The 20,477-nt window shown below is 34.1% G+C and overlaps 1 protein-coding gene across 1 annotated transcript; it reads left to right on the top strand.

Annotated features, from left to right (window-relative positions):
* Window positions 1-20: 20 nt before the first annotated feature.
* Window positions 21-8,020, top strand: LOC109827270. Its single transcript, XM_020394255.1, has 6 exons — window positions 21-205; window positions 289-320; window positions 3,000-3,191; window positions 4,936-4,986; window positions 6,383-6,456; window positions 7,796-8,020. The coding sequence occupies exons 1-6, from the start codon at window positions 138-140 to the stop codon at window positions 7,874-7,876; spliced, it is 498 nt and encodes a 165-aa protein (XP_020249844.1). The 5' UTR covers window positions 21-137; the 3' UTR covers window positions 7,877-8,020.
* The last annotated feature ends 12,457 nt before the right edge of the window (window positions 8,021-20,477 follow it).

Here is a 20,477-nt window from a genome sequence, read left to right as displayed (position 1 = left end):
GAGCGGAGCACCGGATCACAATAAAAAAAGAATTCCCTTTTCGATAGCTTCGTAGTTTTTGTCCTTAAAAAAGCGAAAAGAGGGGGAGAGTATCCAGTCTCCCGCGGTCCGCTCACCGCCGCCGGCATCCGCCGAAGATGCTCGAGAGCAGCAATCCTCCCGATGCCGCCGCCGCAGTCAAGCGATACGCTCCTCCCTCTCAGCGGTAAGCTCACCGCCCCGTTATGAGTTCGAATTTGCCCTTGTTGAGTTGTTTGCTGACTCTTGATTCGATTCGATTCGATCCAGGAATCGTTCTCTCAATCGCCGGAAATCCTCAGGTACTCATTTTATGGATCTTTTTTTGGGGTTATTGTGTTTGTCATTGTTCAATTTGATCGTTGTAGAGGTTTCTCGGGCTAGGGTTTGGAAATTGAAGTGGTGAGTATTTGTTGGAATTAGTGAGATACGCGATAATGGAGGTTGTAATTGGAAAATGCATGAGAGAGATTGAAGTTTGTGAAGTATTTGTTTTGTCAGGAGGAAGATTTGTATGTTCGGGGTTTCGCCCAAAAAAAAATGGTCAAATGTTCTGTTGAAGTGTTAGGAAACAACCATAAGATACATTAGCTTTTAGCCTTCGTCTGGATCGCTACCAGTATTTTTTGACTGGTAATATGCTCCCCTAAAACAAATTTACTTTGCGAGAAAATTCTTTTGTGGTTATTGGTTGAGACTCGTAGAGATTTAAGAGATTTTGGAAATGATTATGGAATGGTCTTATTAAGGAGAGGACCTTTTATTTCCCATACGTGCGATCATTTTTATTTGTTGGTTCGGTTACCTAGGTGGGATTGACCACACCAGTTTTCGTATCTCGAGTTGGATAAATGTGTTTGCACCGAGGTTGCAAAACTCATCCAAACCTGAAATGTTTCTGGCACTGCCTTCACGGAACATATTCTAAGTTTAAAATTTTGGTTTTTGATCCATTTTTGCTTACCCCAATCCCCAAAAGAAGGGGAAAAAAAAGGAAGAGACGCCTTTAGAGTTAAGGGGATATTGTTCACCGTCTCTTGTCATGCCATAGTTGCTATATCTCTTCCATAGAAAAATGTGGCAACTATCATAGAGCGCAGGCAAACTTCTAAGATTTAGGATAGAGACGATACAAACCAAATCAGATTGGATAGTGATCTATTTTTAACTTACTGTTATCTTAAAAGTTAAGATCTGGATTTGACTTGTATAGATTTGAGTAGGTATGAATTACTGTGGTAAGAATATGCTAGTGGTAATACATAGAATGGTAATGTCGCCAAACGCCCTCTCTGTTGATGTGGATGAAACAATAAACCTTTTTCCATCCGACTCATGGAACTCACTAAAAAGCCGTAGGTTATAACTTATAATGCTTGCCCCTGTGAAGTGATGAGATCACAAAATGGACTTTTCTGACAGTAGATCTTAAGGCTCATTTCACAGGTTTTGTGATTTTTGTCTATGTAGGGTGTCTTTGGCTACTGGAAACATTATAGCGGGACAGAGAGACTACCATCAAATATAACATTGTCAGCCAAGTTCCATTCATTGATTTATCAAACTTGGAAAGCCTTTGTTCTCGCAAAAACCACCCTCAACAGAAGATCTGTTGATTTGGTTGAGGTGGAACAACCATTAAGATCCGTCACCAATAACAATACTAGTGCCAACACTATAGCGGGGACAGAGAGATTAAACCATCAAATACAAGATTGTCAGCTACACGTCCACCCATTGAGTTATCAAAATGAGAAAGCCTTTATTCTCAGAATAGCGCCCTCAACAGTAGATCATTTGATTTGGCTGAGGTGAAACAACCAACCAAAACTAGTAGCATCCGATGAGATCCATCGCCAATAATGATACTAGTACCGACATTCTTTCTTCTTCCAGCATTCCTTAGCATTAATCCAGCGACAATTTTACTTAACAAACAAGACCAATGGAAGTTTGGTCTAAGTTAGTATTTGATGTTTCAACCTGTACACAATCCCAGTACCTTACAAACATGATTGGGTCATTTCATTTTTTATTAATTTTTTGCCTAATTTTACATGCATATAAGAGGGTTCCAGAGTATCAAGTCGGATGTTTTTCCACCTCATAGCTAATAACTTCTTTCCCAGTTGTGATTTGTCACTTGTCGCCTTTGAAGATGATTTGTAACCTTTCTTCTGATAATCCAGTGAGTTGGTTACAGTTTTACGAACTGGAAACTTGAGTGATCATTCCTTGGTCTGATGAAAGCTTAAGGTACCACGCTGTTCAAGTAATTTATTCATTCATTCATTCATTCATTTTTTGAAGAATTATCATCAGTACTGTCTTGCTCAACAGTTAGTTCGTCCCGCTAAGTGAACTTGGCTACCAAGTGTTCTCATAGTCTTAAGCCTCTAGACAGCCATTCTCTATGAAGCATTTGCTATAGGGTATCCTCTAATTAACCCCTAAGATGAAAGAGCCATGTAGCATGTGGTCTTATAAACTTTTACCATTTGGTTAAGCAAAACAAAATCTACAATGCTTTTACAAAATCCCTCTTTATTGAGCTTTCTAGCTTCAAACTGTATGCCTAGAGGCTAAATGTTGACTTAATAGGAACCCTTAAGCGTTTTTCTTTATCATCATTACCATCGTTGGGTCATAAGTAACGAAAATTATGCAAATTCTTTGGGGGGAAATCATAGTTTTATTTTCTCAGTAAAAAGGTACATGTATTGTTACATGGTAACAATGAGACGTAATATTAGTGATTTGCATTCTTTTTCTTATTTCTTTCATGAATTCTGTTTCTCGTTCTCTTATGGGTTGTATTACTTATTAATTGACAACTTATCATCACTACTCTGTTAGCAAGCAAGTTTTTGTACTTCAAAACTGGACATGTCGATTCCTTTCATCTATATACTCACATATGTGGACAATTATATACTTGCAGAAAGTCCAAATTTTACCATAATTGGAACTTTCTTCTGCAGAAAAATTTGAGAAAGTAAACTACCCACATGGAATTGAAGGTGAGAAGGGTCAAGGATCATACTCCAGGAATTTTCCTGCAATTGATCACGGGGAGGCTGGAATTAACAATATTCAAAAGGAAACTGCTCGTCCTAGATTGATACCTCTCAATGGATGCAGTAGCAGTGAGGCATCGCAACTGTTAAATGAACGTAAGACTTCAGTTTTGTTATTTATTGCTTGAAGATTCATGTAAATGGCACTAAATGCTAGCATTCTCGCCATGGAATTGCAGCATGCTAGCATTCTCAATGGACATGCGCGTACACGTTCTATTGCATATATAAGAGTGTTATGCAATATGTTTTTTATAACTTTAATACATCTCTTGCTTGCTATATTACCTGGGTACTTCTAATTTGAAGCCATACGACCCGTACCCGTACCCAAACTCCTTGGGCACTCCTTGCATATATGCATACATTTATTCAGGCATGTACTCAATTATACAATACATGTTTTAATTTAAAATACTTGTCATACATTTTTTGGATATAGACATATATCCTACACTTCACATTCACTTCTTGAAACTTGTTGGACATAGTTCAGGATCCGAATTATGTTTGAAAGGTTGTTTGGATGTCTAGTTCAAAAACTAGTGATTTTTCGATTTATAATCCACATAATAGAAGAAAGATAAAAATTATGGGAAATTTAATTATCATCCTTGTTATCATATAAGCTATTAATTCCATTATATAATATAGGTGTATATAAATATTTATATAGTCGTGTCCCCGTACCCTATCTTTTAAAAATTTGTCTTGTTCCGTACCCATGTCCGCGCCTCTACCGAGACCCTTACCCATACCCATGCAACATAGCTTGCTTGTGTTTCCATGCCATGCATTACAGCTTTCAAGACACCTATTTTTGACAGTGCAGCAATATTGCATGTTTAGAAATGCGTGCTGCAGTGCAGGAGTAGAGGATCTACCAGTTATTCACTGCTACAAAAACCTTTTAAGGGATTAACATTTTCCAAGTGTATATTTTTGGAATAGCTTTTAATGTTCACTGTTAGATGTTTTTTTTCATAGTCTATACCATGAAAAAAATTAAGTATTGACAATGTATCGTATAAGAAATGATAATTACGAACCATAGATAAAATCCAATTCATGTTTTTGTCACCTTCAAACTAAGTCATGCACAAGCTGGATTACTTGGATATTTATTTTTGCATCTGGTCTTCTCATATCTTGTTTTTCATTATTGGCATATCACTAATCGGAATATCATCATCAATAAAAGGTAAACTGTGTTGGCACTTTTGGTGTACCATAAAGCTCGCATATTAGTACTTGTAATGTGAATTACCAAGCACATATTGCTGATAAAATTGGTATCTTTAGTCTGTCCTTTTCAAATGTAGCAATTTCTGGATCTATCTATTTGTCTAATTACAAATTGAGAGCTTATCTAACTATATCCCAATTTATAATCGGGTACCATTATGGAGCATAGACACTTATCTTGATTTTCACAAGTTTTATATGTCCACTGTACGTGCTCTATCTCAGTATCCACATCCATGTAAAATAGGGCACCACGAACAATTGACGGTCTCCTATTTGAACCTGAACCTTTTTGTAGAGTTCAAAATTAGAAGATGCTTAGCAGATATGCCTTTTAGATTAATCAAAAGAACCTGTTTTTTATTTTATTCTTTAACCTTTGATCTGTCATTAAGTTCTAATCGTAAGAAGTTAGGGACATATAAACGAATAGGGCACATTGTGGCTAGTGGATCACTAGATTTTGGCTCATGCAAGTTGTTACATGATTATCAAATAAGTAAATGATCAAATTTCATTTAAATATTCTTTATTTTTGTCTTATGCATAATACTTAATTAAGATGCAGTTATTTTTTTATTTATGTATTCTGTAGGTTGGGCTGCTGTTTTGAACTCTCATAACGATCCATCAGTAGACCTATCAGGTATGACACATGAGTATGCTTTCTTATAATTCATAGTTGCTTCCACGGAGTTAGATTGTCCTCCTATGCCAGCGGCACTACTGCATTTCTGAGATGCATCCACTGGGTAACATGTTAATTAGACTCCCCCAGTATGGCTTAGATATGCTGCACCTAAACATGGAGCTAATCGCATATTATTATATGTAACAGATATAGTTATCTGTACATGAGAAACAAAGCACAGAAATTCTCTATTGCAAGTTAGGGAATGCAAAAATCTCCTTTTATATGTTGTCAAGCTAATAGGGCTGCTGTCAAGAAAAATAGCTGATAAGCTAATCAATTTCTTTACTGTGATCACCATTACTGGAATTTCTATGTACCTCCTTGTTAGCTTGTCAATTAGGCAATTTTGTAATTATTAGTTAAGAGGAATCTACTACATTTGTAATTATTAGTTAAATGAAATATAGTACATTCTTATTCACTCTATAACATAATAAAAGGGACTGCTGAGTCTCCCTGCATGCTATTCTGGGCTATATACACAGTAGAAGTGCAATTTTTGTTCCGGTCCTTGTCAATTTGCGACCCCTCCACGTTTACCTATCCAAATCTGCTCATTTTCTTCATTACTGCATTGCTTCTCTATTATATCATTCTGTTCTCTATTATATCCTTCTGTTCTATATTTGTCTTTAAATCTGTTCCCGAAGTTTTATCCCATCTTAGAAGAAAGGCTGCTAGGAAACTAGGAATGAGGAAATACTTGCTCTGTATCAGTCAAAGCACCTGGGAACTTATATACGACCCCCCCCCCCCCCAACCAGCCAACCCCAAAAAAAAGCCCGAAAAAACAACCCGCATCAGGAAAGAAACTTCAGTTGGGTGCCCTTAGGCCTGTGTTAGCAAGGCTCAGTAAATAGTTTTGATGAACTGAAACCTTGGCTTGTGGCAAAAGGATGTACTTAAATTCAATGTTATTGCCTAATAGCATGTGATATTCATCATGGAAGCTTTATTGCAGACTAGGGTTTCACAGTCCATATAGCCAGTATATGATACCGAAGCAGCTTTCTTAACAACTAGCAATCCATCATTTCATCGATAAAGCTTGTTGAAATTGATTGCCATTTTTCCAGAAACAAAGTTTTTGAAGAAGTAACAGGACACGTGAAACTGAGCATATGACTTAGTAGTAAAGGGCTTTCCTATTAATTCTATAATAATATGAATAAGAGAAGAACTACCACCTCTCCTCTTATCAGATTGTGCACATTTGAACTCTTTAGGAAGGGAAACCTTTAATACTTATATTTTTGCTGTTTTTTTTTTCATCATTTCCGAATAGTCTATGCAAATATGTAATATGAATTTTGCATTGCTGATCTGTAACGATTTGATCTGGCATCAGAGAGACCCCTTATGTATTCTGGAGCTAGTGGTTCATCATGGGGACACTTGAAACTTCCTCATCAGGTTACACAGGTCTTTTTCTTTCCCCATTTTCCACATATTCATTTTATTATCCTTTCTATTATTATTATTTTTACTAGTATTTCTTTTGCACCCTACGCGTGCATACACAATTCAACCTTGAGGTTAAAAATAATGAGAAGTACACGGGATGGATGAGTAAGTAGGCTATTAAAGATGGTTAGTGTTGGCTAATAGGTATAGGTATGGAGAACATGGATGAATAGAGTTAAAAGGTAGTATTTGGATTTATACTAGCTTGCCCTTTTCATAATTCTTAAACTATGTGTAAATTGTGAGGATATTTATACTAGCTTTTAACTTTTCTTAATCATAGTAATAATAGATTGTTATATTTTGAGAGAAAGAATGGGTCTCAGACTTGAAATCTAGCCTACTAGGCTGCTACTAGTAGCTTATCCCTTTTCATTATATATCACTAGTACTCTAGTGCACACGATGCATGCATGATACAATACATATTTGTTGACTAAACTTATATAGTTTGATCGCAATAGAATGTCATCACCTAAAGTTTTTTTTTCCAATTTACTTAACAGTATAAAAACTATGAATAGCTTCTAGTTTATTTTTCTTTTTCGAATAAAATGAAATGAGAGAGATTCTTTATTCGCATCTTTACCATGACATTTGTTATTTGTAGTGTGAGGCATGTAAGGAGATTAAATTAGAAAATGATTTTTGTCTAAAGTCTATAATAAATTAAAAGAAAAGAATCATAAAAAAAGGGAAATAGATATTGGACCATAATTGAGTTGAGTTGTAGTTAATGCATCCAATCATCTGCACCTTACCAACTACATCATCATAACCATAATAATCTCTATTATATGGTTTTAGAGAGAGAGAGACCATAATAATCTACAAAGACTAAGAATAAAAAAATGAATCAACCGTTGATCAGAAAGCCTAGTCATTTGCGTTACCTTATAAAGAATTAAGCACAATGTGATCCATTGAATTTTTACATATTATAATGCCAAGCATCAATTGCAGTTTTAGTGTCTTTATCGAAAAATTCAAGAACAAAATAACCCACCTCTATTTCTTATTCTCCCTCATCCATGTACGCACGAGGGGTGAAATGGAAGAAAATTGGGCATGATGATTGATAACGCTGTGATGGTTTTTTCCCCCAGAATTTGTTATTTTTTTTAAATTTCCAAATTTGCCCCTTAAATGAGTTGAAAGAATAATATGCCTCGAGGGGAAGCTTGTGGGTTTTTAGAAGTTTGACACATGACCAAAGTGAAGGCTTTTCTTAGTAATAGATAATAATAATAATAACAATTCTTACATATTGATATTATGCGTGCATTATTATTACCAGATGGATTTTCTTGGGGAACTGAGACGTGCAGTGCAGAATGGCCCGATGAGTGCAGTGCCACCTTCTGGTGAACAAAACTGATTTGTTAAAGTATATGACTGCGGAGAGAATTCCATAAGTTAGTTTGGAGTTTTAATGTTTCTCCCTGTAACAAATTGTATTTTGTGTACTCAATTGCTTGCTTTCAATCTAAGGCTACCGCTACTGACATGTGCTTTATACCTACTTGTTCGTTCTTCTGTTGTGCCGTATCCTCCCACTTATGTCGGCACTGTTTTAAAAAACCCCCGCCTAGTCCGTTTAGACGTACGCCTAGGCCTAGGCGGTACCTAGGCCGCCTAACTAGCGCTTAGCGCCTAGGCAGTATTTAGGCTGCCCACCTAGATTTTACGAGTGTTTAGGGGAGTATTGTCTGCTTATGTGGATTGCATCCTGTAGGCTTTGATTGTGATTTTATGTGTCGTAGCCTACACGTCCTCCAAACTCCATTAATCTCCAAATATGAACATCTTCACTACCTCTTCTGACCTTCAGCAAAACCTCACCTCATCGACCACCACTTAAATGAAGAAAGAAAAAAAACGCCCAGAAACCGCTTAGACGCCCGTCTAGACGACTAAGCGCTGGGCGTCAAGTCCGACGCCTAGAAGCGCCCAGCGTTTAATGTAACATTGTATGTCGGCATAACCCAGCTTTAAAGCGAAGTAATTTATCTGTCGCGGAATTGTTTAGTCGACGTTATCCCTGCTTTTAATCTAATCATATGCCTCTGTGTATATGTTGTGCATTAATCTAACAGAGAAAATGAGTTTTAGGACTTGTTTGGTTCATTTTCGAGAAACCGAAAAATAGGCTGTGGGGCCCATTTCTCTATATTCAAGCTTAGTTTTAAATTTTTTTGGCTAAAAATGGGTTTTCTTTATTTTGGGGCACATAGCGAATATCACATCTCTGATGGGTGGGTCTCACATGTACGTTCTCTTTTTTTTCCTCCCTCAGCCAAACAGAAGAAATGAGTTATTTTGGGCAGTATGACACCCTCACATGGGTGTTCTATGATCTGCTTTTCTTAATTTCTCAGCGAACCAAACAACCCTTAGCTGAATGAGAGAGAATGTACATGATGTGAATGTCAAAGTTTGAGATAAAGCTTTGTTGTCGGTAGTATCGAAATAGTAATTTGAACTGAAGATTTTCAAATTCCTAGGTAGAGATGCGTTGGTGCAGGAAATTTCGAATTATTATGGCAAAAAAAAGGGGGTCTTACCACAAGCTAATTTCATCATGATTCGAAGTAAAAATAAATAAACAAATAAATGGACAAAAGTATATTTAGAATATCATATAAGATGCTTGTATTGAACCCCTACAAATATTCTGATTCGCTGGGTTTTTTGTATTTACACGAGTCACGTGAAACTAATCATAAACACAAAACATCGAGATCAAAGAAATCTAATAATAATCCAAAAATATCAGTAAAATATACGACAGTACTAAAACTCCCCTCCAACACGCCAGATCCCCACAAACAAATTTATTTCACTGTAGAGGCTGTTTGGTTGCCATTTTTTCCGATGAAAGGGGAGGGAATTTGTCGGTAGGTGGGGGGTCCACGCACAACCCTCGCCCTTTACACCGCTTGGTTGATATTGTGGTTTATAGCTTACTCTTCTTGGTAAGGGCGCGTTTGGTTGCATTTTTTGTGGAGGAAAACAAGGGAAAGCGTGTAAAATTTTGGGGTCATTTGTCAGTTTTATATGTCTTACCGTGTAAATTGGGATCCTCTCCTAATAAATAGTGTTCCTAATATCTCCTAATAAGGAGATCTTAGCCTTTGATTTATCAATCAAAGGCCAAGATCTCATCATTATCCTCCCCTTACTTTTGCATAAGGCTACATATGAATCCTATATATAGGATTAGACATGCCTTATAGATTTTAATTTCAAAACATTTCTTAATTGTTTAAAACTCTATCCATAACATTTAAAGATAGGATATTTTTTCCATAACATTTAAAAATAGAATTGTATTGCATGTAAACCTCTTCTAATAACATTAATGAGACCAATTGGGTCCCATATCGAGAACAAATTATTAATCAAATTAATACTTTTAATTGAACAATCAAATCCCTATCCGACCAACTGTTCATAAAAGCTCCTCCATAATATGGGATTAAATATTCGTGAATAATATTATCTTACATTTAGTTCCCTCCAGTATCAATTTATTTTAGGTAACTTTATTGAGCAGGACAAATCACCTATTTGCTCATTCCTAAAATTGCAATCCCATGAACATAAATAAAAATTATTTTAAAACATCAAAATATTTTATTTTATAAGAAAATAAATTTAGAAAAATAATTTTCAAAAATCACCCGTCGACGAAAATTTAATATCTTCATGGAATATGCATTATAAATTAACTCATAAAAATGAGTATACTGGATCCTATCTAGATATCCATTATTTTTGTAAATGAAATCTAATAACCCAATATTTTAGTTTGTATAACACTTGTAAAACAAGCTTAACCATTATATCAAAGTATACTAAATTATCAAATCGAAAATGATAATATCATCAAGTCTAAGGAACACATAACAATTCGAATTCTCTATCTCTTAGGTGACTCGTCCTAGAGAATCCAAATAAGGTCTTGTGCTATACATATCAAATATGCGTTTATAACATACACCCGGGGAATCTTTATTCCCGATAGCTGAGATCAACCATCACATTTCATATGTCGTTGTCATGCATAATAATCTGTTATAACAAAGTTATTCTTTACTAGTTATAGGTTAAGCACAAATTTAAGAAACCATTGAATTAGATCATATTTTTAAGCAAGTGATAATCACAGTGCATGATCTAACAAAATAATTTCTAAGGATAATATAACAATTATATTAAAGATACCCAAACAACATGTGTAATAATAAAACTTAATTAATCTAATACTATTATAAAAGTGGGTTGCTATGTTAAAACATTTCTCCCTAATATGCCCTCCAACACTTAATCTAATACTATTATAAAAGTGGGTTGCTATGTTAAAACATTTCTCCCTAATATGCCCTCCAACACATCAATCCATGCATATTGCTATGTTAAAACATTTCTCCCTAATATGCCCTCCAACACATCAATCCATGCATACATGAGACACAAAAATACTTAATTTTTCATAATGTCACCATTGACTACACATCCATCCATTCATACACACATGATGACACATTCATACTCAATTTTTTATAACCACCATCTTTATGACCATCAAAATTTCCTTTAACCACACACTCATAACATTCATCCACTAACTCCTAACACTAAATATAACTTTCAAATTCTTCTCATAACCCCCAATCTTATTAAATCATATCACATTAATTATAGTTAAATGATTTAAGACTATAATATTATAACTATATTATTTACTATAGTTAGATATATTTTATAAACTATAGTAAAACTGTTAATAATTACATTTTTTTTACTAGACTTCAATATTTATATATTAAGAAACTTTTTATCTATATATTAGTAAACTATATATTATAGTTATTATAAGATGTACATTAATTATCTTTGAAGGATGTACATTTATCTTACTTTTTTGTCACCTAAATATTATTATATAGTTTTTACTCAACTTACTCCAACTAAACCTTCCCCCACGTCCAATAAAGTACTTAAGTCCAATTAATATCATTCAATAGTCAATGCATTTGATGTATAGAAATAACGCCAAGCTCTACACCACATGTGCATTAATTCAATTGGCACTTTTGAGACTATTATAAACCCCTGGAGATTCTTGTGAAAATTGTTAAAACTTAATTTCAAGATTGGATGCATAGGTCATATAAGAGAGTTGTTTATATTGAAGATTTTGAAGAGGAGGAGGAGGAGGGTTATCAATTTGCTTACAAATCTATGGTAAGTCTTAGTTTTCATACCAAGAAATTAGTAGTATATTTATCCCACTAACTCCCTTGAGTCTGAATGAACTGATCACGATATTTTGTTAATGAGTAAGAAATTCCAAGTTTTTTTGATAATAATCTCTTATATCTATATCCTACCGCAAGAGAGAAGTTTTTGTGACACCGTTTGTTTTAGTATATATGTGTGAGTTCTTTGAAGGGAGTGAATGTCATCGGAGGTGCCTAACCTGGTGGAGGCAAAGATTCTAGGGAGAGGAGGGCATAGTAGTAAGAGGATGGAAACATTATGGATTTTGAGTTCTTGTGGGAGTGTTACTGTTTGAACATTTTGTGGTGTTAATGTACATTTGTTGTAGTGAGATAATTCTGTTTTGATTGACTTTGTGTATGTATACTCTTCAATGGGTAACAAGCAGTTCCTCAAATTAGTTTCATGTGGACTGAAATACATAGTGTTGTCATAATTGATTGTGTATTATACACTTTTCATATTATAATTGTTTAGAGGCTTTTTACATAGTGTTGTCATAATTGATTGTGTATTATACACTTTTCATATTATAATTGTTTAGAGGCTTTTGTGAAAATAATTGTTGGAAGTTAGGTGTTATACACTTTTCATATTATAATTGTTTAGAGGCTTTTGTGAAAATAATTGTTGGAAGTTAGGTGGGTATTTATTGAAAAAAATAAGGGGCTATACTACTGAAAGGGAGGGAAAAAGGGCAAACATTTTGATCTTTGTGAATCGCCCAAGAGTGAAGGGGGGCAACTGACTGATATTTTTAAAGTTCTGAAGGTTTATCTTAAAATGGGCAAAAATATATGGTGTTATGTGAAATTGCTCTAATTTTGACTCTAAGCCTTATTCCTTATATTTTATTCCAGATAAGAATTCTCTAAATTGCAGACCTATAAAAGTCATTCTATATCTAAAAAAGGGCAAAATTTTAGAATTTAAGTTAAAAATTAGCATAAAACTACAAATTATTTTATTGAATTTCTTAGAATTAATGATAATGATTTTAATCCTAGGTAGTTGCCAACGCCAACAAATATTTATCAATTAACAAAAGCACTGATATTAAAACTTACAGAGGTTACAAGAACCGTCAACACAAGGAGACCATTGAAAATCTTTATATAGGTAGAAAAGACAACATCATATCTCATGCATTCTCAAAAATTTTAAAGATTGACGTGTCAGAAAGTATTCGGTAATTTTGGTTCATAACACTAATGACGCATACAAAAATATCAATTTATTAATTAACGAACTAGAAGATTTGTATGCTAATTTAACTTAACATTGAGTTGAAAATAACATGTTTGAAAGCCTCTCTCATGCATAAAATGATTGACCAATCATCAAGTGATTGATGTTTTTTTGTATTTGAGAAGATTTCTGAATTTACTCATGATGACCAATTAGATGAATAGTTTAGACACACAAAAAGTATCATCACAAAAACTGAACATAAAAATAAATACACATGCACTATATTAGTATTCAATAAAAATGTATTGGATATTTAAGGGCATATAACACTACTCTAGCACCATCTCTAGTTCATCGCAAAATCTCACCCTATCGGCTTCCACTATAAGCTGGCGAAAAGCCCATTGACCAATCATCAAGTGATTGATGTTTTTTTGTATTTGAGAAGATTTCTGAATTTACTCATGATGACCAATTAGATGAATAGTTTAGACACACAAAAAGTATCATCACAAAAACTGAACATAAAAATAAATACACATGCACTATATTAGTATTCAATAAAAATGTATTGGATATTTAAGGGCATATAACACTACTCTAGCACCATCTCTAGTTCATCGCAAAATCTCACCCTATCGGCTTCCACTATAAGCTGGCGAAAAGCCCCACCTCCACCTCACTCCTACCTCCGCAATCGCAGCCGTTGACCTCTCTCCCATTTTCCTCTTTTCTTTTCCGGCGGTGACTGATGAATCCACGGGAGGTGCTTGGAAGAGGGTTTTGAGAGTGGTGGTGGGTTGACGATGATGCATATGGGGGTGTTTGTGGACGTTAAGAGAAGGAAGAGGATGAATGAGGCTGAGGTTGTCATTCTGAAGGCGTTTTGTATGATTGCTTCTTGTATGCTGTCATTGAATGTTTCATTGTCTATTAACCCTACTCTAGATTTTTCCTTTTTGTATGTTTTTATTGAATTTTTCGGTGTTTATGAACTTCTATGTAAGTTTTTGGAGTGAAGGTTGTAACTATATTACAACAATGTCAACTATATTACAACAGTTTTCCCTTTTTGAAGGTAAATTTACCTATATTAAAAAGGATTATTTGCGCTTTCATATCCTAAAATTTACATCTTTTTAATTTTGATATCCTAAAATTTTTTACTTGATACTTTGGGGGTATTAAAAAGTCGGGAAAAAACCTTTGGCGTATCATAATTAATTATGTATGGTATAAACTTTGGGGTACCAATTCAGATTTTCTTCTTTTTCAAGTTGAATATGCTTTTTTCTCTTTCAAGTTGAACCAAACTAAGGAAAGTGGTGGGAATTACTTATACCCCATATTTTTTAACGAAACAAATACAAGAAACACTTTCTGTGAAAAGTGAAGGAAACACAAAAAAGTAAAGAAAAACCATTTTTGAAAGATGAAGGAAAGCAATCAAACAGGCCCTAATGTGATGAGAAAAGTGAAATTGCTCTATTTGGAGTGATTTTACAAGAAAGCTGACAATTTGTCAGACACGAAACAAAAAGTAATTAAAAACTCAATTATCAAGCTTATAGTTACTCTCTTATTCTAATTATATCTAAGTATTTGGATAAATCATGTTTCACTAGACCCAAAAACCCAAAATAATATTTCTACTTGTATTCATCTCACATAGTTGTTGTAGTTGTAAGAGGGTTATTGGCATTTAAATAACCTAAAGTCTATTTTGCCCAAATATACCTCAAAGTCACCTCATTTTTAACTTTTATACTTCAAATTTTCTTTCACCAAAATATACCTAATTTTTAAAGAAATGAATTTTAAACTGCTACGAAAAAGTTAACTTTGAGACCCCAAACTTTAACTTAGAAGCTAACAAAATTTTTAACTTTGAGTATCAACATTAAAATTGTTGAGCTTTGGAATATCATTTTTTTTTTTTGAATTTTAGGATATTTTTTGGGCAAACTAAAACTCTTGGATATCAAAGTTAAAAGTTAGGTGAATGGTGCAATATTTAAGTGCAAAAAGACCATCTCATTTAAGAGGAACAATAGACATCATTCGTCATATCACTATCAAATTAATGTTTTCGGTTGAACATTAATTAAAGAGTATACTGATCATGTATATTGGATTGTTACATTTTTAATTTTTTGGAAATACTTGTATTTTTTCTGAGAGATATTAAATTTCTTGCTTTAGTTTTCTTTAAAGAAATTTGCTTTAGATGTTAGTTGATAGATAAATTGAGTTATTAAATGTTTTTGTGTTTGATGAAAGGTAATCTAATTCAGATAAAATGAAACTTTGAAATGAGTTCCACATAACTATCTTTTTTCCAAATTTATATTATCTAATCCCAAAAAAGTCATTTCATTTTAAATTCATAAAGAATCTAAACCAAATAGTATAAAAAAAATCTAGGAATTGCTTGGAGGAACTTTAAAAACTAATGCTATACATCCTCCTCCAGTCCTCCCTAGCCAAAAAACTCATGCTACCCAACCCTTATAAGGAAAAGTTAATGCAACTACCACCCCAAAACTATATAAGTCCATAACCCAATAAGACTCTTTCGAAAATACCCTTCCTATTTTAAAACAAAAAAAAATCGTATTTTTCCCTTCTATTTATGTTTATCGATATTGTCCATAAGATTTTCTCATCACCCTCTTCTTCTCAAGATCCCGCTCCTCCGTCACCGCCGAGGAGGACCCTGACCACTGACACCGCAAGCTATTAGTCCTCGACCCCCACAACTTTGCTTCATCATCATCGACGCTCTATCATCATCTTCGCTCCGTCGTTGCCCCTACGGCAAGATCAAGGAAGCTTGTTGTCGTCTTCGCTCAGACAAGGACCCTGCCGACCGTAAGCTTGTCATCCGCAGCCTCGACTAGGAGATCAAAACTAAACCCAAGTCCTTCTTCTTCATAGAGTCTCAATTGAACCAAACCCTTAATTTTGAAACCCTCAGTTTTTGCTGAAAATCTAGGATAGTGAGAGCAACTTCATCATCTAAATCATATGAATCAGCAGCAACGAAGGTTGAGTTGTAAGTATCAATTCTGAATTTATCCATAATTATTCACCTATTTGTTTGTCATTGTGAATTTATCCACAGTTAAAAGTAGAACCCTAAGTAGAATTATTTTCTCTTGTGTTGTGTTTTACAATAAGGGTGATATAAGACTATGTTGTAATATACATGGCTACTGTGTATTCATGGATGGAATTGTTCCACGAATGAGGGCTGATCGTTGGAAGGCTTATGGATCCTCCAATTTCCAAAACCATATTAGTTTTGGAGTAATTCCATCTGACAGAGCCACAATTATGCTACTGATAGATCACCTTGATTTGGCTACCGAAAAGTTCTTTTTCAATGATAGCCAAACAGGGAAAAAACAAGCCTATACATTTGACGCAAATTGGGTGCAACAATAAACCCAATTCAAGGATGAAGGAGAGAAACTGAAAGCAAATCGCAATACAACAAATAGAATTTGGAGTACTTACTTCAATAAGAAGCAACGAGATGCTTAATTACAAGAGTGGTCGAGATTATCTTGAGAACTTATTGGATAAACTAGTTGGGTCCAAAAAGAAATTCGATGTGCATGATTTTATTATGCTTCAAATTTTTTATCAACTTACAATGATATGAACTTCAACTGCAAGAATGAATGCACTGTGACATACGTTGAAGAAATGACTCGGATAGATATAGTTGATCATTTCTCATGGGCGACCATCATCTACAATGACGTGTGAGATTCTCTAAAAGCTGCCAAGATAGCTAAAAAGGGACGGACATACCTTAGTAGTTGCGCTTCCTTGCTATCAATGAGTTATTTATGCTATTTGTAGTTAGTATGTGACATTTGTCCCTGATTTGTGATAATTGTCTTTTACATGTGATATATACTACTGATATGTGACATATGTCTGTGATATATGACATTTAATTATGATATTTGTAGTTAATATGTGACATCTATCTCTAACTTGTGATATTTATTGTTTACATGTGACATATATTTCTGATATGTGACAATTGTGATAGTTTTAATCTGTGATAAGTGATATGAAATGAGCTGACCTCATTAGTTGAATGTTGCTTTTTTTAAGCTATGGTACTATGAGATTACAAACATCAAAGAGTATGCCAAAGTCATCGATTCGAAGCCACAAATGACTAACTAGACTCTGGAAGGTAAGAAAGTGGGTTCATTACAAAGCATAACAATTATGAAGAAGTCAGAAGCCACAATGCACATCTTACGAGAGCAAGATATGCCACGACACATCCATGAGGAGATCAACCAAGAGCCAACAACATGGAAGGCTAAAAGAGAGAGGAAAAATTAGACTCCGAAAACTCTTTAAGAAAGAAAAGAGTTAAAAAAGAGGAAGGGAGTCAATCGACGATCGCATTGGTGAGACAAGTTTAATTCTTATCATGTGATGTTTACATTTTGACATCAATAATAAGTGTTATTCTGTAACCTTTACCTATTTTTTATGACATTTACATGTAATCTATGATACATTGTTATGTGTACCAATTGGTTATCCCTTGTGATATTTACTAGTTGATTATGATAAATATTGTGTTTATGTGATATTTATGGTAGAGTGAAGCTTCTTATATGTGACATTTATGTGTGACCTTCTTATATGTGACATTTCCTCACCGAAACTTAATTGTTAATATAGACTGAACCTTATGAGAAACTATTAATGTTGAGTGAAGCCTATGAGCAAGAACTTGTCTCACTCGGCATTGATACGAAGGCCATTAAGGCCGATATTAAAAAAAGTTTGCGCAACAAAAACATCCTAATGAAGAGATGGATGAGAGAAAAGATGAGAGTAGAGGAGAGGAGGAGGTAAGAAATTTTCTCCTAATTTATATGCTCGTTCGTTCCCTGTAAAAGTTTCATTTTAGCTTTGACATTTATGCAACCTGAGGTAGAATTAGAAAGAAAAGATAAGGCAGAGAATGTAGATGATCAAGGGAAAGAAATGGAAGAAAATAAGGATGACAGAGCAAACATGGACATTAAAGTTGAGGAGGTAACAGTTACTAATTTCCTGTGACACGTGCATGTTTCCTATGATATTTGCATATGCTCTGTGATTCTTCCTTATTATTTGTGACACTTGACCTTTTATTGTGACATTTGCTCATCTCATGTGACACAATTACTTTATTTCTATGACTTAAACAATATTCGTGTGACATTTGCTCATTATTTGTAATACATGAACTTCACCTGTGACATTTGCTCATATCCTATGACCATTAATAAGTTTCTATGACATACACTCATTAATTGTGATCTTTATACAGCCTGTAGATGTAAAAATAATTGAGGAAGTTACTGAAAAGGAAAAAGGGATGGAAAAGGAGTAAGGAAACATATGAAACATTAAAAGAATTTGTTCAGAGGCTATGAGCAAAGAGCCAGAGAACAACAAAGAAGCAGTTATCCCTAAGAAAAGAAGTAAATGAAGAATGTTCTCGTCATGGTGGAAGATGACGATGACAAGAAGGAGAAGAAAGAGGAGAAAGAACTTGCAATTGCATGTGTCGATACGAGAACATCTATAGAAGACTTATGGAGAAGGGAAAAAACTAGAGAAGAAAATAAATTATTGGAGATATTGAATATGGGCATTCCTTTTCCGCAAGACTTTGATATCAGACTCCCGGGAGTTGTCGAAGATGGATTTTAACGTAATTTCACTGTTCAAGATGTATCTGATTTATCTGATGATGAGAACAAGTGGCTTCAACATTTTCTATTATTAAAAGTGGAAAAGTAAGTATCAAGTAGTTATTTATGAATTTCATGTGAGATATTTACATGCAGTTTGTGATACTTAGTGGTTTCTTGCGACATATACTTATATCCTGTGATATTTACATGTAGTTTGTGATAATTAGTGATTTCCCGTGACCTTTCCCGATTTCCTATGATATTTACATGTAGTCTATGATAGTTAGTGATTTCCTATGTCCTTTACCTGTTTCCTGTGATATTTACATGTAGTCTGTGATAATTACTGGTTTTATGTGACATTTAGTGGTTTTCCTATGCTATTTACATGTAATGTGTGATAATTAGTGGTTTTGTGTGACTTGTAACCATTTTCTATGATATTTACATATTATCTAGAAAGAGGACTGTTTATGAGGTCAACAACCACATTATAAACAGATATGATATGCTTCATCTCCTACATGGTGGAAGATTAATGGACGAAATTAGATTTTATTTAACTTGTGTTATTCAAGTTTTCTACTTTTACATTGATTTATTGCATATATAATTGCTAAACTATTGAAACATTGGTTGCAAAGCTTTAGAAATGGCTTAAGCTACTGGAAAATGCGTACTTGAAAAGAAAATTTACAATAATCACATCATATTTTAGTGTGAGTAATATCGATCATAAAGTTTTTACAAGTAACATTGCATATATATGTTATTTGACTTTATTCCTCTTTTTTCTTATTTTTCTAAATATTTGGTTGCTAAATGCATCAAATGTAGATGAGAAAAAAAGTATATAAAAAGTATATAAAGAAGCGTATAGATGATGGGAAGGAAGTTCTCTTAATTCCGATATGTTACGCTAACTGGCATGTCCTTGAGGATAATTTAGGGCAAAAAATATAGACATTACAGTTCCGCTGACCACGAGACATGGGCTAGAGATGTTGTGACAATCCAACTATTTTTAGATAGGATGGTAAGTGGATTCGACCAGACGTCGATGTTCAGTGCATTCAAATATGAAGTCATTTCTTGTCTACAGTAAAAAAAGGCTTATAAGTTTCTCCAAATAGCTTATACTTACAATTTATTAATTGTTGTGATACTTATTCCTTATTTGTGATGCATAATTATTCTCAGTGACATATGCTGGTATTATGTGACTTTTACACATTCGGTATGACATATACTTTTTTTCGGTGACATATGCATGTCTCAAATGACATTTATACATTCGGTGTGACATATACTCATTATCGGTGACAGGTATACTCATTATCGGTGACAGGTGTTATGTGACATTTATAAATTTTGTGCAACTTGCACTCATTATTTGTGATAGTTTGTCATTTTCTATGACGCCTATATATTATCTATGATATTTTTGTATCACATGTGACTTTTACAGATTCAATATGATACCAAATCTTGTTTGTTCCTGTATATGACTGTGACTTCACCTCTTCTCTATTTAGGTACGATTGTGACATACATGCATATTTATACATCAAAACAATCCTAAAAGGAAAGGAGATCATGGATATTGAACCTTTACAAAGGGAATCTGAAAATATTAAGGGTAGGACTTGCTGCTCAAATTATATGTGAAGGCTGAGAATTGAAGAAGCTGGGACTAAAGTTAGATGCAGATAGTCTAGAATATCTTTTGTATTTTGGGGGTAATGATGTACCATTGATTGAGTGAAAGTATTAGAT

This window comes from Asparagus officinalis, unplaced genomic scaffold, assembly GCF_001876935.1.
Source record: "Asparagus officinalis unplaced genomic scaffold, Aspof.V1 AsparagusV1_Un106, whole genome shotgun sequence".
Taxonomy (NCBI): Eukaryota; Viridiplantae; Streptophyta; class Magnoliopsida; order Asparagales; family Asparagaceae; genus Asparagus; species Asparagus officinalis.
Note: the sequence above shows the minus strand (reverse complement) of the source record. Positions and strands in the feature narration are given on the sequence as shown.

What these genes read in the sequence shown, in the direction of transcription:
- LOC109827270 (XM_020394255.1), top strand. Translation starts at nt 138, where the DNA reads ATGCTCGAGAGCAGCAATCCTCCCGATGCCGCCGCCGCAGTCAAGCGA. An exon ending in CAATCGCCGGAAATCCTCAG is followed by an intron (nt 321 to 2,999) that starts GTACTCATTTTA and finishes TTTCTTCTGCAG; the next exon opens with AAAAATTTGAGAAAGTAAAC. An exon ending in TCCATCAGTAGACCTATCAG is followed by an intron (nt 4,987 to 6,382) that starts GTATGACACATG and finishes ATCTGGCATCAG; the next exon opens with AGAGACCCCTTATGTATTCT.